Genomic DNA, 22,852 nt, shown 5'->3' on the forward strand with positions numbered 1-22,852 from the left:
AAAGCTCCCACTTCATCTCCTTACTATAGATTACCACTTTTAGCAGCAGATGAGCATTAATGCAATACAGTTGTTTTGCTCAATGCACTGACGTGCAAAATACTACTTGGATTTCTAAAGATTATACCTTCCAAAACACAAGACACCAAATCACCCTTTTAAGGACTTACAATAAATCAAACTGGTCCTTCCTCATGAAGGACACTGGCCAAATGCTTTCAGATCTTGCAACAATAAATGTGTCTAAAAACATGTGCATGGGCTGTGCATACAAAGCAGGGGTATGCAGAGGGGCTCCACCTGACCCAGTTTAAGGGTCCTTAAAGTAATATATTTAGTGCTGCTGTCAATGGTTCCAGAAATTCTCTGTATTTCACAACCATGACTGAAAATGCCCAAGTATTTCTTGCATACTTTACATTTTCATCATGTGTTTGAAACACATGAATGTGTGCTAAGCGCTTCACGTGCACAGTAACAATGATGTCAAACATGAGAAAGAAGACCAAAGGCAATAGAAATGTAGATAACCCCTGTACTGATACCCCAAACTCTTGTTTAAAATATAATCTAACAAACAGACCTACAACGCACACTGATTAATCATCCCCTCTACTGAGTTGACAAAACTGCAGGATTTTCTGAAGCGTAATTATCTATTTCCTTAGTGTGGCTGGCAAGCTGGCCCAATGGAGCATCAACATAATTCAAGCCTTGTGGAGCAAAACATGTCTGAGAACTTCTACCTCCAGTTTCACGGGGCTGATTTAGCTCAGCCCAAGTTACACAAAAACATACAGTTTTTTAACTCAAAGTTGACCTTGCAACAATGGTTACAACATCCCTTCACATACATTTGTATGAAAACAGAGTTAACTTGTATTTCCAAGTCCATTTCCGGATTACCAACCTTGATCACAGATGGTGGGACAGCTACTGCTCCTCTGAACCCCATGCAGGGAGACAAGGTCATCTCACCGATGGGACACAATGGGACAGCCACCTCTCTGCCTCTGCCTCCTGCTACCAGGAGCCCAGCCATAACCTCTGGGATGGCTTCATCAGTCTAACATGGGCCCCAGGGAAGTCAAGGATGTCTTGCCAATCACTTGTAGTTAGAAGGTCATACTCACAGTGCCAGAAGCTAATGTGCAGTTTCCCCATGGAGCAATACCACCATACCCACTCCAGACTTTCATCTCAATAATTGGCATTAATGCAGGAACAACTGCGGCAATGTAACTTAGCAGTGGAGAGCAGCGCTGGCACTGCCCGAGACTCCAAAGCAAAAGACTAGCTGGAGGGCATAAAACCAACCATGGGAGATTATCACCTTCAGCATCTCTATGCCATATTGCAGAATTTTAACAGACTAGAAACACATATGGCTTTCATTCTCTGAGAAGACATGGGGAAACTTTGCAACATGCAGGAAATGTTCCTTCCTACTGAACAGGCATTTTGTCTTTTCACCAGGAAGGGTGCTGATAAACACACTGATAGCCAGACACTGGTTTAAATAAAATAAAAACCAAACAAACAACACCCCAACCCCACCCCCCCAAAAAAAAGTCACAATGTGTACCTCAAATCTTTATAAAATACTCATTTTGTGACATAGGTTTTGGATGTCTCCAGAGACTTCAAAGAATTTGTATTAAAAAATAAGTATTTTTCTACACATGGCAAAATCCAGGTTCCCCACATTTTAAGAAGGGCTTGCAACCTTCCAGAGGGTCTTTTGTTCAATCAGTGTGAAGTTGAAGACAGGTCTCCAAAGACACTGATGACTGTTTTCAAAAGTTATGAAAAAGTATCACAGGACCACAAGTGAAACACAAGGAAGAAAGAACTTGGTATTTTATCTAAGTAAGACTCTGGAGGCACTGGTAGAACCTCAATCAAGCAGCTCTGGATGAGACTGCAGCTGTAGTCTGAAACTGCCTCTACCTAACTGCTGTCATTCCATGAGCATGGACATTCACAGACACTGGACTTGGGATTTCAGTTTCCCTTTCCTCAAAGGAACCGGGATTTTCAGGACAAAGAAAGCAACCCTTTTTCATGACCAATAAGTCTTTCAGCCTGTTCCCACAACTTCTCAGTAGCATGTTACTGCACTGAGGCTTTTGCACATTGCTAACTCATTTTATGAGCCACCATTTCTCACACCAGATTATCCTAGTAATCAGTTTTACTCCAAACAACAATCCTAAATACAGTAACTCAGATGTCATCTTCCAAATCATGATCTTAAAAGACCGCAATTCTGTATAACTGACCACAACCATAATTTCTGGACCAAATAACATGTTTCTCAAAACATGCCTGGAATGGGAGCTTGCAGGAGGAGAGTCAGACAGAAGCACACAGAGATGCCACCTCCTGACTAAAAATACTGACTGATTAAAACAAATAGGAATAAAAATACTCCAACTACAGACAAAACCTAGCACCAAAGAAAAGAAAGTTCCTCATCTTGAATACCTTAAAACACAAAAAAGCTTCAATTCAGATACTGCCAATTAAGAAATCTAATATGGTAAATGCATAATGTGAACTGAACTGAAATTCCAACTATGGAAGACAAGATGCTTCAAGTACACACAAATGTGTACTAAGTAACGAAAATTAGATTCAAAACATCCTCTCCTATTGGAAGATGTGATCCAAAATAATTCATTGCTTTCCCACCCTAAACTGCACAACGTCTGTATCTCTTCTGTAAAGCCAGTTTTGACTTACTAGTCATACCTTCACAGATAGGATCAGTTGCAAGATTTTTGCTTCAACACATATAAAACTCTGTTAGAACTGAAATGTTCTGGAGCGGAAAGAGCTCCTTCATTTTTAGATTCTACCTGACTTTCCAAAGGTTACTCTGTTACTTCTGCATAGCTTTATGAAAGAGGGGACTTGGATACACATCTACCAGTGACTGACTGCCAGTGAAACTTCTAGCACTTTGCACCTTGACATCAACCACCTCAACACCTAGCAGCTGAGAAATTATGTCAGCAGACTAGCAAGATAAATACTCTATTTATGTGTGTTGTCACAATTAGTCAGCAAAATAAAGATTTGAGGCTTTGTAGAAACGCAGCTTCTCCCTTACAACTAGTCTCAGCTGAGGCTTTGGAAAACCTGCCTCTTGTATCGCCACTGGTAAGAGCAGCAGTAAAAGGTGTTTCAGTGCAGAGGCCAAAAAGCTGATTTAGCATTTCTTTTCTTCTGAAGCAGATCTGATACAAACTGGAATACTCAGCAGCAATAAAAATGTTCATAGCTCTTCTAAACTAAGAGTCACTCACCACCATTACTGCACACCAAGGGCACACTTCATCAGCACACCCAAGTGCAAGACAACTTTCTCTAAGAGACAGACTTCCCACACACCAGGCACAAGCCCCTTAATTTTATCTGGCATCTGTAGCACGCATGTAAAAATCAGTTCTCGTAACAGTTTCTATTGCTCAAAACTTCTTTACAAAATTGAGGGCTGTTGGGCAAGTTTGTGGAAAAAGGCTAAGTGTGTTTTATATATGGATCAAAGAGTTTGGAGTATGAATAGGTAGATTTACAGTTTGTTTTTAAATGTACATAAATTTGAGATACAGTAGGATTATAATTTAAACAGGGATCACTCTTTTACACAGTCTGGATTTAAGAAGTGAGCAAAATACCTAATTCTCTTTAAACAACTTTTTTTGGGGGAGGGAAGTAAAACTTGTGAATTTCAGAAGAAAATATACTTCAATAAAGCAACATCAACACATTTTTGTAGAGGCCTCTGGAATAGAACAGCTGAAGTTTCCTCAAGTTGCATTTCTGTAACTACAGTTTCCAACAGTTGTAGAAGAACATGTTATTTGTTTAAATTTTGGAAGTTAGTAAATCTAATTTCTTAGCAAAAACTAAACAATTTCTGAAGATGAAGCAATGTCTATTCAAGATTTTTTTTTAAAATTATTTTTAAGATAAAGCTTTTCCGGTTAGTGGCAATCTTTTTTCGAACAGCGCAGTTCTCGCATTCAGCTGATGCAGCAGTTATTCATCTTGGGTGCACTGAGTATTGGAAGTAATACACTACTGCTAACCATGAAAGGGTATATTACTACATGGTCTTGTGTTAGATACGCTGAACTGTCAGCAACAGGAACTACTCCCAAGATTAAGCCCTTGTTGATTATGTTTTGCATTAACCATTCAAATTCTCCTCCTCACACATTCCAATACCAAATCTCAAGTAATAAAAATCAAGAATATTCCAATTGCATTTCTGTTTTAGTGTTGGCCGAATACTCTGAAGAGCACCATACAGTTGGGGGGAGGCACACTATGTCAGAAAAGGGGGAACTAAGGCAATACAAGAGGCTTTCTTTGAATTCCACTGTAGAGCTGAAGGGAGCTGGTACAACACAACACACTTTCATCAACTGTGGTTTCCATGGAGGTTGCAAAGTTGCAGGTAGCCTCAACTTGTATGAGATTGATGCAATTACGATTCTAGAAGCCCACAGGAATGCCTGGCAAAATGTCTTACCACACATTTCTACAGCCTTGAAATGAACATAAGAGGACAGGGCAGTGCCTACCAAGGGGGGGGCAGCGAAGACAGGAAAATAAAGGCTGAGGGACAGACACAAGGTGCAAATAAAAGTGAAGAAACACTGAATTAAAAAACAAAACAAACCCCAAAACCCACAACACACAAAACAAACACCACACCACACACACACACACCCCAAAACTACAGACCAGACAACACTGGCTACATCCTACATACCTCCAGCAGCAATATCAATCCTAGTCAAATCCATGAAATTAAGTCAACCAAAATGATACCTCTTTCTCCACAGGAGACTCACACAACCCAATCTGTGGGAACCTCCATTCCTCTTCACACCGTTATCAACAAATGGAAACACGTTTGGACTTTTTGCTTTTCATCCAGAAAAAAGGACACATCTTTTGCCATGTTATATCTAACAAGCAGATATTCCTGTGTAACAACCAGGGTTTAGAGGGTATTCTGAAAACACAAGCCATTACAGAACTGAGTGGTTGTGCATGGATTCCAGGTTGTGTTTAAACTGTAGCAACACCTCAAGCAGCAAGGAGAGAGACATATTTGTCCATACAAGTGACAATAATTTGGCTTTTTCTAGAGATGGCTACTACATTGAAGAAAGTCACTGAGGTATAAGCCTGTATAGAAAATTCTACAGAAGATATAAAAAACTGTCACAGTTTCAGGCCTCCTAATGGGCACTACTAATAACCTGTGATAAGGCTTTTTAAAGCAGCACAGAAAAAGATGAAGCCAAAGGGGCTAAAACAAAGTTTTGCACTTTGGAAAAAAGATATTTAAAAGTCTCATGTTAGAGCTGGAAGTCACTGTTAGGATTAATAGCACTAATCAGGAACTTTATTCTTAAGCAAGTATTCCCAAACTGGAAAACCCCAAGATGTTTCTGGAGGGAAGGAGAGAGAGGGAAACGGAGCACACAAATTAATGCAATAATAGGTACATTTCTTAACCCACCTGCTATTAGGTCATCAAGAGTGTCGGTAAGCGTCTGTGCTGGAGTGGCAACCATTAATCCGTCTGGTTCTTGAACTAAGAGCCCCTGTCCAGCAATTTGCTGCTGCTGTCCTACATTCTGCTGATTCCCTAATGCTTTCTGAAGTTCAAGAGACTCTGTCCCATTATAACCTAAATTACTAGAATAATTACATTGCGGTGCTGGCAAAGGCTGGGTAGGGACAAACTCTATTTGTTCAGCAGGTGGTTGAGACTGTTGTTGCTCATCATCTTTAGACAAGATTGTGTCAGCTTGAGGGAACCCTGAGAAGTTACCCTCTGGCAGACCCTTACTGGCTTCCACTTCTGGGAAGACCCCTGTAAGTGGGCACTGCTGCTGCAGGGTAAGTGCTGTGTCTGTCTGACCTTTGGTCTCCAAATATTCTTTGGTAAACTGCTGTTGGGTTTTCATCTGCAACTGCCTTTCCACCTTCTGCAGCTCCTTCAATATTTTCTTCTTCTTCTGTACTTGTTCTTCTCTGTTCTTTTTAAGTTCTTCAATCTTATCTTTATTTAAAGGTTCACCTTGAATTAATTCCAATGATTTAAGTTGTGCTTTTTCAATAGCACTAATTCTCTGTCCAAGTTCATTCAGCTTGCCTTCAGTCTCTTCTACTATGCATTCCAAAGGCTGGTATGGGTGAAAAGGTGGCAGTAGGTCCTTATCTGCTACCTGCAGGGAACTTGACTTCTGCTTGGATGCACCTAAGCACATGAAAAATGTTTGAAAAAATGCCATGCTGAAGACACCCCAAACCTCCCCTCTCACCCACCAAAAAAAAAAACCAACCAAACAAAAAAAAAAACCAACCAAACAAAAAGAAAACCACCAACCAAAAAAAACCAAACCAAAAAAAACTTTACAACTAACACTGCACATCTGTCAAACCACAGAAAGGTAAACCCTACACTCCATGTTAAGACAAGAAAGGACAAAGCATATAGCTAGATTTTTCAGTATTGATCCTAATATCCCTTTGAACACAGCTATTTTAATCTTAAGGAATAAGGAACTTTTACGGTTTCTGACACATGACAATGCATCCAGGAAATGCAATCAGCAAGAAGAATAAGGCAATTTAAATAATTTACTGAGTTCCCAAAGTTGTTCTGATGTGCACAGCAATTAAACTAAGACTATTTTCCAGAGGCTAACTTCCAACAGCACAGTTAAAACCAAGAGTAATCTGTATTTGAGAGAAGACTAACTCTATAGTAAGATCACTGTTTTGAACTGTAATTGCTCCAAACACTAGAGCATTCCACCTTCATGTTACAAACAGAACCCTGTCAGTACAGACTTAATGTATACAAAAAAATCTTTGGCGATCTAGCACCTTTTTAAAAGTTCTGAGACAAAATTAACAGCTTGCTTGCCTCCCTCTTTCCAGTAACAAATTAACAATTCTGTCACTATTAAGACTTAAAACTTCAATATAAAACTAGCAAGGAACACCAAGCCAGGGCAGTGCTTCTCTGAGAGCTTACTGCCTTCAAGCAAGCCAAAGTTACTTTCCTGAATGCCACACCTGTGAAGCCTCCAGTCAGATCTTGCTCATAAGGAATTGATTAAGTGCTGAAATTTTAATTATGACATCCGTGCAAGAAACTTTAACTACAAATGTGTAAAGTTTTAGCCTGATCAAATAATTTTCTGCACTAACACTCATTTGCTATACCCAAACAGTGATATCTGTAACTTAAAAAAACCAGACTCATAAAACTAATCATTAAATGGGGAATTAAAGTTATGTACAGTTTGAGCCATGGCTTAATAAAGTTACCTACACATCACACAATTAAGTGAAAATCTGAGTGCAGGAATTAAGTGCCAGATCAGTCACTAGCTCTGGAAGGATTAAGTTTCCTCAAACACCGATTTATTTCTCTCTGGGCATTCCTTCACTAAAACACTAATGCAAAAATTACTTCATTTTGCATTGCTGTCAAAACCAGAGTCACATACACCTTACTCTGAAATTAATCTTCTTTTGAGGAACTAACTGAAAAAGCAAACAAATGTGAGAATTTTTTCTTTAAAGAGATTTTTCCCTTATAAAAAGAAAGAATATTAAAATAGAATTGAACCAACTCTGTGCCGAATACCTTCACCAGGCTCTCTGGAGTTAAAGCAAACCATATTCCAAATTTAAGGGAAAAAACAACAATCTTAACCCCAGGAAATATGCCATCATCCCACAAATACTGTCGACACCCTTCAGTAAGCTCTTTTCCAACTTGGTACTTTATACAACTGCCTTGTCAGTAGTTCCAGCTGAATACCTATTCCAATAATTACTATTATTTAGTCTCTGAACTGTGAGTCCCAAGACAATTTTTCAGAAGACAATAAAGAATTTCACTAAAATTTAGCAATAACTTGCTTTGTGCTGACTGGTGGATATTTAGATCAAGCCACTGGCTATTTGGCTTTGTAGTATACTTAAGAGTTTATATAGTTACCCTTTAAATTTTAAAAAAATGTGCCTTAAGTTTTGCAGACCACTCTTGAAAATTCTATTTTCACTCACTAAAAATGTCTGAAATGCTTGTCTATATCTTTGTTAGAAACTAATAAAAGTTAGTTGCTGTCTTTTGAAACTAAACTGCTCCGCTGCTGAAGCAGCAGAAATGTTATAGAAAGCTAACTGCAAATTAACCCTGCCTTTAAGACACAGCTAAGATGGGAACCCTTCGCACTGCTCTGTTTAATGTCGTTCCTAAGGTTACTGCATCTACCATTTCCATCCTAATGCAAAGTATTCCCATGACCTGGCAGCTCTGGACAGCTTCCATCACTCTGTAGGAAAGAAAGCCTGCAGTTCAAAGAGTCCCCACACAATAAAGTACCAATATTATCCCTCTCAGTAAGTCCCACCTGGGGAGAAAACAAGCCTGTCATAGGAAAACTTCTACAAGCACAAGTAAAGAGCAGAAGTGCAGCCTCGTATGAAGGCTGGGACTCAGCAGAGGAGCCAAGGCCGGTCTCACAGCAAGCAGTGCTCCCCACACAGCGGGTCAGACCAGAAATGACCACAGAAAGTTGGGACAGTTTCTGAAGACAGACATTAGGAAACCAAGAAGTGAAGCGCTGGGCTCTCAAGTTTCAGAAGAGGTGCAGAGATTTAATTTAATCAGCTTCTAATTAGTTAACTGGGCCATTTTCCAGGTTCCAGATCACCCTTTCCATGCCAGAAAATAGTTGCAACCTGTCTTCTTGGGGATACTGGAGGAGGATGAGCAATAGGAAGAAAGATTGCTAAACCTGACATGCACACCTGAAGAGCCACTTCAGACCAGAGGTGGAGAAGACATTGTTGGCAGCTTTGAATACATAAGCATTGTAATATAATATTATAACATTGGAAGTATTTTAAAGTAACGATTTCCTGTTTTATCCAAATCTCTCTTATAATACTCTGAAAAACACTGTGCCCATTTTAGTAAATAATTCTGAACAAGATACTACTTCATACTTTCACATTTGAAATACGTGAGTGCAGTAAGACTTAAAAATCCAATCACAGGCCAGATAATAATTACTTTAACTTTTTGTCACTGTTCATTTATCTTTTTCGTGGAGCAATCTTGTACACAACTAACCTACTACAAAATTAGAGCTAGCAATATTAAGTAGTCAATCTAGCTTCTAAAGCAACTGTTTTCACCACTTTTAGAGGACTTGTTTAGTATGAAATGAAGACTTGAGGATCAATAAAATCCAGATGTTGCTACACAAACACCCCCTGCCTTCAGGTAATCATGACTGCAGGACAATCAATTGTTCGGTTGGCAGAAAACCCAGAGTGGTTATGGGCACTCCAGGAAAGCCAGAGTAAGAAAATTACTGTTTCCCAATTTATTTTGTGAACAGTAGCATCAATTGCTTTTTTATTTTTATTTCCATATTCCCACAGGTTCTGGTCCCAGTTCGTAACTTGACCAACTCAGACTTCACCACCATTCCTGCAGAGCATGCATCTTCAGCCAGTTTTTTTGACCAGCACACATGACCTGGGGCAAGACCTGGTTTGCACAAACAGAGCTTCCCATCCATTTCTCTGTCTTATTATTTTCTCCAAGAAATGAGAGGTAGATGTTTCCTAGAGAAAACTCCTGTACTTCTCCCATGCACTGCAGATAATCTCTTAAGTACCTGAGTTGGAATAGTCCATTCACCCAGATAAGCCTCCCACAAGCACCATTACTGGTCTCTTGACCACCCAATATTATGTAGGGAGGACTGCATTACCAGTTTTTAATGACTTCCGGCTGCAAGTAACATTTAAAGGTCCTAGACACTGAACAAAAGTTTGAAAAAATAACCTTCATATTCATAATCCTCAGATAGCTCTCCTAAGCAATTAAACTCTTCTAATTTGAATTTGCTTAAAACATATTCACTCTTTATAGGGTTGCTGTTTATGAACAAGTCCAACACCATACTTCATCCCGAGTGCTTATGATTCATTCTCGAGGAACTTGCTCTTCTAGCCCTGGCTTCTAACCCTTAGGATGTCACCTTCTCCCAGGAAAGAAGTAATTTATATGCCCTTTCGCAATGAATGGAGTAGCACAGATGAGATGCTACTGGTCCAAAATAAACCTAGCTAAAACTAGCTTATTGACTCCAATGACATTGTTATTAGATGTACTACCTACATTTGCTAACACTCAAATCACGGTCTCATACTGTACAGTGGTAGCACAGGCAAGTATTTGCACTGTCCCCTGCAAGTCTGACTGAGATACATACTCTAAGGAAGCATTCAAGAAACATGAAGTACACAAGTAAGTTTCTTACTTAAACAAAGCCTAGTTCAGATCTTACCCTAAAAGCACTAACTGATCAATTAGCAAGGACAGACATTTGTTGTATTTTAGAGCAAGCAACAGAGGTTTAAGAAAAAGTACTGCTTTATTTTTAAGGCCTTTTCAAAAAATTAGAAAGACCCAAGAATTTTGTTGGGTTGTGTTGTTTTTTTACAATCCATCATACTCATCAGAAAGTTTCTGGCAACACAACTTGCATTTCAGGTTAGTGGTTTTCACCTTGGCCACCATCTGAATTTGTTGTATTATACTTCACTTCTTATTAGATTAAATTCTGGGACTTGCTGACAGCTCCTCAATCTCTGGAGTTGTTAATTTATTTTTTTTTTTAAAAAAAAAGAGATTAAAAAAATTGATCCAAATCCAAACAGTTAAATTCCAAAAGATTTTTCCAGCGTTAAAAAATGATAGTAAGAAAAAGGTCAATTGTAAGATACACATTTGTACATTCAAATATATCTTCTCTGCTGGAACTGATGCCTAGTATATAAATCTGTATGAATCACCATGTCATCCTGACACATAATATTACTTAGAACTTAAACCAACCAACTAAAAACACAAAAAGCAAACAAAAATCAACCAGAACCCACCCCAAAACCAACCACCCCAAAAGCAAAAACCAAACACAAACCAACCAACCAAAAAACCAGATACAGTCTGTTCCTCACTTCACAAAAGACAGATATCAGGAAAACAAATCCATACTACAACCTCTGTGTTGTTTTTTTTTAACAGAATTGCTTCTTCACTGTTTTTGCAGTTTAGGTTTTTTTAAAACTCTGATTTCACTTAAAGTTGGGAGTTAGATTTGCAGTCTGCAATTAAAATTCACCAGCCTTATCAACTGGAATAAGATGAGCTCAACATTGAATTTTCACCAAAGTTCTGTATTTAACTACTACATATGAGTAAGAAATTCAGCTCTAAGAACCTGGGGCAACAATCAGTCAATCCGAATACACACAAAGTACAATAGTATATAATCTTGCTAATTAGGCAACAAAAAAAATACTCTACCTTTCCCAAGTAAATCAATCTGCTGCATAGTTTTTAATACATATTTAATTCTTCTTTATAAAGGACAGGACAATCTGTGGAGGGCTGTATGGTCAGAGGAGTTTGCATTTTCACTACATGGTTCATGCTGTGAACCATGCAGTATTTTTGCCAATCTTTATCAATCCTGCAACTGTTTATATGGAAAACTTGCAGGGAATAGGTGTAATATTAACCAAAAGGCAATGGTTACATGGTTGAAACCAAGCCAAACTTAACTCAATTTTCTGACATTCAAAAATTTGAGTTACTTTCCAATCTCAGTCTTCCAAAGTTTCCTCTGGTGGCTTGACAGTATCTAAATGGAAAATTGCTAAGATGTAATTAAATTAGTCAGTGGCAAGGTGGCTGAAGCTTCAAAGGAGCAGAATTTCATGAACTACCATGAAAAGATTTCTATAATCTTGTGCTCTTGGGGACCTACATGTGTCTTGTTTTTAACTCATCTGCCTGCACTACTAAAGATTCGCATAAAAGAATAACAAGTCTTTAAGTCTGCTAAGAAAGCATTAATGAAGTTAGAAAGCTCCTGGACAACCAGGTCAGCTGCTGACCCAGGCAGAAAATATGGAGAAAATGGCAAGAGTTAATCAGAAGATGCTGAGGCACGTGAAACAATGAGTAGACAGCTGGACTGTACACTAGAGAAGTCTGAAAGGAGTCAGAATGGAAAAGCAAGAATGTCATCTTGCCTTCTTAATGCCTTCACCCCAGTGAGGACAATATAATCTTTCTAGTTCTGTTAACCTGGACCCTATTTCAATTAAATCATACATTCATGAGATCTCTGTCAGTATATAACTCAGTATGAGGCACAGAAGACAGATACTGCATTAAAATGTATTTCATGAATTTGTAGCTATTAAAGTTACATAGAGTTTCATTTTATTTCCTTTCTCCAAGCCATTACTGTTAGACTTAGCGTGAGGATACAGGGAATATTGCATACTGAAGGTCTAACTTAAAAAGCTTACAGATTCCAAAACTCCTACTCAACTTCAAGGGAAGGCTGGTCTCCTTCCCAGGGATCAAAGGCATATGTGGGCAGCTTTCACATGACTAACTTAAGCCTATTAGGTCTTGCAGAATTCTAAACAAACATGCACGCCAAATGAGAAACACTGCAAGTTACTACCCACTTAAAAGCAACAGCAGAGAAGTCTAATGACAGCACATTGATAGGTTTTAAGCACTCAGTTAACACAATTAGTTCATTTGTAAGCACTATTTCAGATTAGCGATGAAATAAAACGAATCTGGAGAAAAATATACAAAATAACTGATACCTCAGCCTGCAAAAATAGACCACTTTAAAATTTGACATAGTTCAAATATGTTGACTAAAGAAAACCACTCTGATGCTTCCCACCAGCTTCCTGAGCTCCCCCTTGTTGCACTAGCATGTTTGTTTCTCAATGATGTTCTAAAAACATACCATGGGTTCAAGCCACTCCGCTCACCAGGCACACTCTGCAAAAGACTAAGGCAGAATCACAAACACCAATGGGAGCTTCAAATCTTGCTCTTATTAAAAACATTAGCTTGCATTTATAAACTAGACACAATTATCAATGGCAACACTATTACACCAGCCGATTTCCTGAAGGAATCCAACAACATTCCTTTTGACCACTTTAGGTGCTGGGCATTAAGACCCCCCCTCACCCCAGGGAACCAGATGCAAGGGCACTTGAAGCTGCATCATAGCAACTGTGCTTTACACCTCCCTCACAGTGTAAACCAGGAGAGACCCACTGGTCCTGCAGAAATAGCACATTTGTTTTACCTAGTCAAAAGACTCTGTGTTGAGCTGCTGCATCAGAACTGGTACATGCTGCTGAGCAATTCTGACTGTGTTCAAGCAAGGGCAGCAGCAAATACAAAACACCAAGGTAGGTATTTCCTGCCTCTCCCCCATGAAAGCACAAAGAGCTGAACTTCACTGGGATTTCACTTTTACGTGGACACAACAGACACATGCTAAACAGTGCACTAAAAAACAATCCTTTCTAAGCACCTAAGAGTTGAAATCTGTTCAGTCCTGTGAACTAATTCTGCCCCATCTTTCACTTGGTTTTTCTTCAGGTCTTTAGGAGGTTGCCATCTTTGCATATCACCTTTTCAGAGTCTCTCTAGATCACCATCAGCTCCGAAATGTTTCTCTTTCCAGTTGCTGAACATTTATGTTGAATAATTATTCTGGCAAAGCATTTAAATGGCAACTATTCCACATGTCTTCTTACTTTACTGAAGATTAACAATGTAATTCAAAAGTAGATCATAAATTCCTCTTGAAAAATCTCAAACCATATTTGAATCGTAACAGTAACATACAAGTGTATTCTAGTTTTACACCTGATTTGCCAAGAACTCTTTCAGAAACAAGCTGTTACTATTGCATTTCTTGCAAAATCAATACAGGTCTTTAAAAACTAGACCATGTTGAGATTAAGAAGGCTTGGTGCTCCTCTCCCTCCTCAAAGCAGTTAAGAGTTCATACAAAAACTCAGGGGGCTACTTCAAACTGTGAAGCAAGAAATTTGTCTTCCCCAGGATAAACAATTGCCTTACATAAGAACTTAAAGACTGTTCCTTCCCATGGAAATAATGAACACGCCTCTATTTGTACTCTCTTGCTCTTTGTCTCCCGAAAAGCCTAATGATGAAAGTCTGGGATATTAAAACCATGCGTGTATAACAAGAATGGAAGTTCTGCAAAGAACACTAAGTCTATCACAGTTAAAGTAGCAGAGTGGTATCACTACAATGATCACACAGTGTTTATCACCAAAATACCATTTTTCCCTTAAAGATCTGAGATACACAACAGCTTTGCACACAGTTTTCAGGAATGCTTCATCAGCCCAATGACACATCTGGGATTGTTACATCCCTTGCAACACATCACAGATTAGTTTTGCTGACATGCACGAAGCACGTCCTGAAACACTGAGAACAATTGCATCTCCCTTGTGCCAGTTCAAACAACACAGAACTGCTAAAAACATACCTGAAGTATATGCTGACATTTGAAATAAGTTTTTTAAAAAGTTATTTCTTAAACTACAATCAACTATTTGGTTTTCATAATTTAAGGAACATGAGCCTTCAAGCTTTTAACTTTAGTCTTCTGACTCAGTATCATTTAATCTTCCATTGATTCCCTTGCATTACAAAATCTACTTCCAGAACACAAATCCACATTGCAATACTAAGTTATTTAATTTTAAGGGCACACATGCTGGTATATAGCTTTTTGCTGTTATATAGCTTTTCCTGCTGAACCAGAAGCTGCATGTTCTTTTCATTTGTTTGGTACATATTTTTATGAAATCCAAAATACCAAGTTTGCACATCCTAGGAAAATAATACAGTAACTGCATTTGTGAAGTCACACTCATGGCACATATGCATGGATAGTGTCATGGCTGCACACTGAAACACCATCAGCTATGCAATTTTTTTTTCGTCTCTGCATTTGTGCCTCTGGGGGGTTTTTTTGTTTGTCTGTTTTAGGAAGCACTGAGCACTTCCAGAATAAAGGAATTGCATAAAGCTAGCTAATAGAGCTTTGGATAATATTTAATATCCCCTGTCCAAAACTGTAAATCATTGGGAGTTGCAGTTTTTAACTTTCCACTTGAGAATCTGCTTCTGTTTCTGAGCTGACTTAGCAGGTACAAAGAATTCGTTACAGAATTCACAGATGGAAATGAACTGCTAAATTTGCCATTTAATGACTGCAAATAGTTTTAACCAGTCAGTTCAACCATGTTAAAAGCAAAAACCCTGATGTTACAATTACTTACAAGAGTACTATTAGAAATACAAGAAAAATTCTCCTGTAAGCAGATCTGCACTGCCATTTTACAGTGCCAATGTGTTTGCATTGCTACTGTAGAAACAGAAAAAAGTTTATATATCAGGTTCATGGATAATAGTTGTGACTATTCTAGATGGCCAACATACAATATTCAAAAATTCACATCATACCTAGAATTTATTAATGTTTTTTCTAATCAGTCTGCAGGATGGCAGTTAATGCAGTCATTTTCTTCCAAAAAATCAGAATAAGCATAATAAAATTAGAATAACCAGTGTTATTACACAGTAGAATACAAGAAAATAAGCAAAAACTATGTACTACATAAAATACTTTTCAGTTATACTTCATTAGAAGTATTCAAAAATCGATGGAGTGGACTATACTGTGCATAAGCTCTAATAAAATTGTCCCCAGCCTACCAGTTTCCAAAATGCATATACTCTCTAAGTGGCTACATACTAACCTTTCACAACTCCCAAAAGAGGTGGCGAGCTCTCTTGAGGGGTTCTGTCAGGTTCCTGGGGAGGTACAACCATAGCAAGTGTATGCACCGGTACGCGTGGAACCTTAAAAACAAAGCCACAGACACACACACTGATTAAAAAAAAAAACACCTTTTGAATGGACCAGAGGTTGGAAGTGTAATACAAAAATACATAATCTACAGTGGACCTCCATTCCACTCTTCCCAAACTGTGTACGCTATGCTGCCTCTTAGAATGACCTGTCCTGTGCTATTTTATTATGGGTATTATGTCAAAGTTAACTACATTACTCTTCACAAAATCTCGGGCTGCGTAGGCTGGAAAATTGTTAAAAATCTTTAGGCTTTTAATCTACTAACTCCACTGGGAAGTTACCTCTCCGCCTTGCAGAATTCTAAATTTACACAATATATTTTCTTTCAAACAACAAACAAAATCTGGAACATTTGAGGGTGCAATCACAAGGATTTAGAACTATTGAAACAAAATACCAAGCAAATGCAACCAAGAATATAATACTCTTTTGAGGTACTAGGGTTTAGGAGTATCCTGTCTAAGCAGCAGAAAAGGGAGCAAGGTTCATGCACTCTTCAGGACACTGCGCAGACATCACCAACCAACTTCCTCAGTCTACCACTTTCAAATGTGCAGACTTTTTTTTTTTTTAGTTCTTTCCATTGTATGTGTTCACATCTAAATAAACATCTACTAAGTGTTTCTTTACAACATACAAGGTGATATTTTATAAAAATTCCTCATTCCTTACCTGAGACTGATCCTGAGATGGAGGTGTGAGTTGAGACAAGTCTGCTGCAGGAACTGACAAAACATTGTTTGGGTAATCCAGCAAGTAAGAAACAACATTTGTATGTCCTCCTTTGGCAGCTTCAATGAGCATTGTTGAGCCATCCTGAAGTGAGATTTTGAAAATAAAGTCAGAAGATGAATTCTGCTACCTGGTGTAGCACACAAGATATTAATTAGACCATTTAAAATTACACATTTACTAATCCATTAAATCAATTACATGGTTCTTTCAGTATCAATGATAAATACATATTTTTAAGTGAATACCTTGAGTCGATGAGTAGGGTCTGCACCGTGAGCCAGAAGGAGCTCAACAACCGCCAGATGACCTCCTGCACATGCCAGTGACACCACCGTGTGGTCATTATTAGCTGTAGCTCTGTTAACGTTGGCACCTATAAAAAGATGATCTCAGAATTAAACAAGGAAATTCTTTAAAAGAAAGTATCAAGTAGTACAGTATTGTCTGGAATAGGATAAACCTTTCTAATCTTCCTAATTCATACACACTTCTAGGATAAAAGAAGGGTTTTTGAATAACTGACGGCTTCTACACATCATCTTCCTCATCTTGTAAAGACAATGCAGCAATGACAGTAACAGTGGGCCTCCTAAGTGGTAAGAGAGGGAACACTTACGGTGTAAAAAGCACTAACTTTCAAATTTTAATTCTAAGCATTTATCAGTATCACTACACGGTATAATTTTTACTGTTTCAGACAGTAATTGAGGATGTGTTTTTGCTGAAGGAGGGAGTAATTTTTTTAAAAAAAACTGAAAATGTTTGCTGTACTTCAAATCTATTTATTGATCTATATAACAGAGTAGGAAAAGTAATAGCAAAATATTTTGTGATTCATTGTATCATGAACCAAGTAAAATTCAAAACACCCTTAATGGTTTGACAAATGCTCAAATACATATAATCAGACTAATTCTTAAGAAGGATCACAAACATGCAGAATTGTAAAGTGGCATTTTAAGGTTTTTAGATTAGTTAATTTAAACCAGTATTTTACCTTTGCTAATAAGGAATTGCACAGTGCATAAGTGACCAGCTCGTGCAGCCTTCATTAGTGGGGTTCTTCCACCTTCGGATTCATGCTCCTATTGTAAAGAAGAAATACCATTGTTTCAGCTTTTGAACCATCTCATGAAGGGACCAGAATTACCTGTTTCAGTAGAAGATCTCTCTTACAAACTGACTGTAACCAACACTAACTGACTGGAATAAATTTTCATTCTACCTTAAATATTGAATCACATTGTAATTTAAATCACATTGTAATGTACAAAACATTAAGACCACATCCATACCGTTATCACACAAGGAAGCTTCCCTACTCACATACCCAAATGTGTTCATTTGCATAACATACTGAGAACAGTAATATCTTGTTTCCTCCTCAGAAAGGGATCACTATTGAACACAAATATCATCCAGCATCAGGAAGTATACAAACAACTATGAACTGATGTGCAACAGTTCTGAAAGCTGTCACATGCTGCATGCCAGACCTTTAGAACTGCAATAATGTCTGAATTGCAGACAATATTTTCAAAGCAGAGAAAAGGACCAGCAATAAAAATGAGACAAATCACTGCAGGTCACAAAAAAATCTCTGAATAAAAAGACTGGAGAATAAAGCAGAAAGATGACAAAAGGATGACACAAACCAACAAAAAAGGAATGAATGACAATAACAATTTTTCTAATTTAAAAGACTGCTGAATACTGGAAAGACGTGGTTGAATACAACTGTATTAGAGAAGTTACAGAACTAGAAAATTTGCCTGCTATGTAGACATGATCAATACCACAAAGAATGCTGACTAATATATATCAACCCTCCCGTAGCAACAAGGGGAGAAAACATCACCTTCCTGAGAGTGTATTTGAACTCTGAATATTAGTCTGATCAATAATACATTAAAACTGTGGGGGTTTGTAATTAAATATGCAGGAAGCCAAGCTCTAAATTCACTATTTACTTCTGGAATTGCATGTATACCTGACAGTGAAAGTTAACATTTAGTACTGGCAACAGATGATACTTCTGTTTACAAATATAAAAGGACAAGAATAGATCTAATAAAACAAATCAACTCCTTCCTGTAGCTTCAGTATTCCTGAAAAGGCTGCATATGTCCTTTCACATATGGCTTGCTTTGGTTGCAAGCTGCACCTTAACTTTCTGTTCATACACATAAGGAAGTACTCTCTTGACTGACTCTTCTATTGGAGAGTGACCCTGTGCAGAAAACATAAAACAAACCTTTGCCATAACAGGGGTTACCCTAACCCTTCTCCTCTTACGTGCTTTGGAAAGAGCAGAAACTCTCTGCTCCTGCACCTTCATAAGAACTTTGTATTACCGTACACTGCTTTAACAAACATTTAAACTCCACGTTAGTGCTCTGATTTCTTTGCTTACTTGGTAATATAATGCTCGCAGGCAGATAGGAAGCCTCACAGACCTATACTGAAGTAGCTTTTTTTAATTTACTAAGTAGATTCCATTCCCAGGGCAAATGACTGCTTAGCTGTCGATAAATATATGCATGCTTTTGGATTGTCTGATGTCAGAAGTATTTGCAGGACATGTAAAGCATACGTTAATATGTGGCCCTATGATGTACCAGAATTACTAGTATGCCCTGGAGCTCTGATGCTTAGATTCTGTTCTTCGGCATAGTTCTTCCTTCCTCAGCCACTGCCAATAGATCATAAAAAGCCAGACGCTGCCATTTGCCTTATGCACAGTAAACCCCTGGTACTGCTGGCAAATCACTCACAAAGCAACTACAGATGCAAAGAACTACTCGGTGCCACTTCACTCACTGAGCAGGACGAGAACATTACTGCCCAAACAATTTGATACGCATTTCTAAATCCCCATTGATGCAACAGCAAAGATGACAAGAAGAAACATTTATTTGGCCATTAGATCATCTTAGCTACATAGATTCAAGACAGTAAAAAGTCATCCTATATTGCATTTAAAGGTAGCATTTCAGATAACTAGCAGTAAAATATTATTTGCAACATTCTCTATTCCTAACAGACTTCAACAGTGCAGTCTTAAATAGGGATGTCAGGAGGCTTCCTCATTTAAATGCAATGCAGTTACTCTGCCCAGTTTAACCGTCACTTCGTCAAGGGGGCAGAACTTAATCCTCAACTATTATACACTTCAAATACTTGCAGTACCACACACATCAGTCCAGTCAAACCAAGCCATTTGTGTGCCCACCTGCTGTAGATCTTCACAAATCACTGCATTTTGATGGTATTTTTCACATTGGAAGACAGAAATGCATATTTTATTTTAAAGGTGAAATTAATCCTATTACTTCAGCACTTTATTTAGCACTAACAAAGGCCAGCAGATAGCATCAACTCAAGCTTTAAGGGAAAACAGCTGGAACAAACCAAAATAAGCAGTTAAGACAGTGCAGTGCCTTTGTCTACTCACATCCTTTCTTTTACCTAGAACAGCCATAAATTTCAAGTATTTTCTAGCTGTGGTAGGTAATCAAAATCACGACAGAGAACATAAAAGCTGTCAAAAAGCATCCTCCATTCAGCCTTCCAATGCACTACTTTCTTGTTTTAACATGAAGTACATGGAAATGCTTATTTTGTAAGAACAAAAATTAGCATGGAGTGCTTGTCGCCAAAGAAAATTTCCCTAGCTATCTGCACTGTAGGACTCTTCACTGCTCCAATCCTAAGAAAGTGCAGTTAATATGATCAGAAAGAGGTATAAAGAACACCTACAACAGTTGTGACTAGAAAAGCCATTCCCTAACACAGCACAACTGATGTGCTCTCCTGCTAGTACTGCTTCAACACAAGGAACACCTGAGAAGAATTTTCTGTAGATTTGGGTACCAGATAGGAAGCAAGCGGAAAGCGAGAGTATAACCCAGATCAGGTACAAGTTTACATTATCTGCACCTCTTCCACTGGGACTCAAAATGGAGGAGAGAATCCAGTCAGTAATAATTATTTTCTTTCTAGACAAATCAATACTCCAGAGAGCAGAGCAAAAGCAGAGTCATCAGAAGCATCTTACGACAACCATTGATTTTTTAATATTTTTTTTATTCTTAAGTTTGAGTTCTCAAGTTTGAGAATTTTAGGCAATTCCAAGGTCAGCTACACAAGGGCGCGCACACACACACACTATTACTCCCCTTGGTTCACAAGTATTCACGGTTGGCAAGTACTATTCATCAGGATATATTTTTTTTGTGTTTGTTTCCAATGCTGTATGTTATTTTAAAGTTCTAGAACAAAATCTGCATTTTCAAAGTAAAGGTCCAACTGCTCTCTTCAATTCTTTAACAAGCTTGTATCATCCATGACAACAGGGAATATTTAATGGAAATCTAAATGTTATTCTAACCAAAATTATCTAGATGAAGTTTTTGATGCAAGACAACAGCCAAACAATACCATTCTTAACACTATGCCACTTTGCTGATTTTCAAGATTGAACTCCTATCAAGAGATACAGTATTCTAGCAGTCACCAACCTAACTATCCCAGATATAAATAAACTTCCTGAGATATGGAGCAAACCAGCAGAGGCACCTAGAACTCAGCCAGGCCTCTAGTTTAAAGTATCTGAAAAGGGAAGACCTTACAGGAAGCTAGATATACGCTAACAGACTTAACATAACTACTTATACTAACAGACTCTGTGAGATAACTTACTGGATTTGTGAAGGTTGAGATACCGTAAAAACAGGGGTTTAGAAAACCCAGCAGAAGGGAAAATGCAGGACAAAGATGACATGTCTGGTCTACACAGCAAGTGCTTGCGTTTTTGAAGAAAATTAAGTGCCTTAAAGCCATGCTTGTCATTAGCATGTATCCTGAGGCTGCAGCTTACAAGCATCAAAGGCCAACCTCACCTGATGCTTGCCCGGCTCTATGCCCTCCAAAATTGTCTTCTTTAAGTCCTCCTGCTTGTCCTGCGGAAGGAAAAAGAAGAACTCACGGCTCTTGTTCTACAAATAAATGTTGTTCTTGGTCATGAAGACCTGGAATGCGAACTTACATGGATCAGATCCACCAGCTGAAAACTGTTTGCTGAAATTTGGCAAGCAAGCACAAAGGTAAGACCAAGCAATGCAGCTGTTGCCAGTTAAGACTGGCAACACAAGCCATTCAGATTCATAAAGACAGCACAAAGGTCATACGCAGCATCTCGTTAAATACAAGATGACTTTTTGTTCACTACTGGCAAAAGAGAGGATTTCATTGTATTTTGCACTATCCAGATGCAACACAACATCCAAAAGGTGTTAACTACAAATACTAGCTTCACACATCCTTCAAAAGCAAAAGACTGTGGTCCAAGTCTAAAAGGACCTGAAATCCCAGACTTTCATGATGGTTCAAGAAACAGCATGGAAAAACATGGTAACTTCTCAGATCCCTCACTGTAACAACAACATAGCTATCTCCAGCACAGTTTCATTCAAATCCATACAGTGTTGGCTACTTTTGTAGATATTTAAATGCTCCCTTATGCACACTGCATCAAACATGCAGTGTGCCACACACATAAAGAAAAGTGAGTTTTTAATTAAGGAGCTACATTAGTGTGAGGGATGTTATGAGCTGAAGGCAAAGCAATGATCCCTGCAATGCCAAAAACATCTGTCAAAATATTCTGTCATAGGGGAAGAATCAATAGGTAGTTTGTCGTGCCTGTTTTTTGTGGCTTTTTGGTTTTGGTATTTTGTTTGTTTGTTTGGGGGGGTTTGGTTTTGTTTACCACCACCTCAACTGGAGTTATATGGATGACAGGTAGCCAGTTTTAGTCTTTTAAGGAAAGCCATGCATGGAATTTTAACAAGTGGAAAGAGCTGTGGGGAAAGCTTGAGAGTGTAAAACGAGAAGAACGCAAAGATGAAGCTGCCCTCTGGGGTTCTCCTTCCATCTCTCAATTTCAGCATAAAAGCACTTTTATATCTACTTGTAGTAGAAAGATAAACTCCATCACTAGACCAACTCTCTGTGCAGCAGAGACTCACGTACAGCTGCAAGGCAGCCAAGATTAGAAAATACCAATTTAAAATCCTTTTCTTTACTTCCCAGCTGAGAAAAAAGCTGGGATTTTCTCACTGTCAAAAAAAGAACAATCTTTCTTTTGTTTTCAGCTACCATGAAACAGGCAAAGATACAACCACCTGGTCAAGAGCAAACGGAATCTCCATTGCGCAGCATTTCACCCAGGTTTA

The 22,852-nt window shown here is 38.3% G+C and overlaps 1 protein-coding gene across 21 annotated transcripts in view; it reads right to left on the reverse strand.

Moving 5' to 3' along the window:
- ANKHD1 (ankyrin repeat and KH domain containing 1) overlaps nt 1–22,852 on the reverse strand; it is a 117,130-nt gene that overhangs the window by 33,460 nt on the left and 60,818 nt on the right. For 13 of the 21 annotated variants that reach the window (XM_055719542.1, XM_055719544.1, XM_055719543.1 and 10 more), the window contains exons 11-16: nt 21,518–21,577; nt 17,614–17,701; nt 16,862–16,989; nt 16,554–16,697; nt 15,766–15,868; nt 5,546–6,289 (exon numbers count right to left, since the gene is read on the reverse strand). In XM_055719542.1, coding sequence (XP_055575517.1) covers nt 5,546–6,289; nt 15,766–15,868; nt 16,554–16,697; nt 16,862–16,989; nt 17,614–17,701; nt 21,518–21,577 — 1,267 coding nt within the window. Of the gene's footprint in view, nt 1–5,545; nt 6,290–15,765; nt 15,869–16,553; nt 16,698–16,861; nt 16,990–17,613; nt 17,702–21,500; nt 21,578–22,852 lie in introns of those variants that run through there. The other 8 variants (XM_055719552.1, XM_055719540.1, XM_055719554.1 and 5 more) reach the window with 4 other exon arrangements.

Source organism: Falco cherrug, chromosome 8 (genome assembly GCF_023634085.1).
Source record: "Falco cherrug isolate bFalChe1 chromosome 8, bFalChe1.pri, whole genome shotgun sequence".
NCBI lineage: Eukaryota > Metazoa > Chordata > Aves > Falconiformes > Falconidae > Falco > Falco cherrug.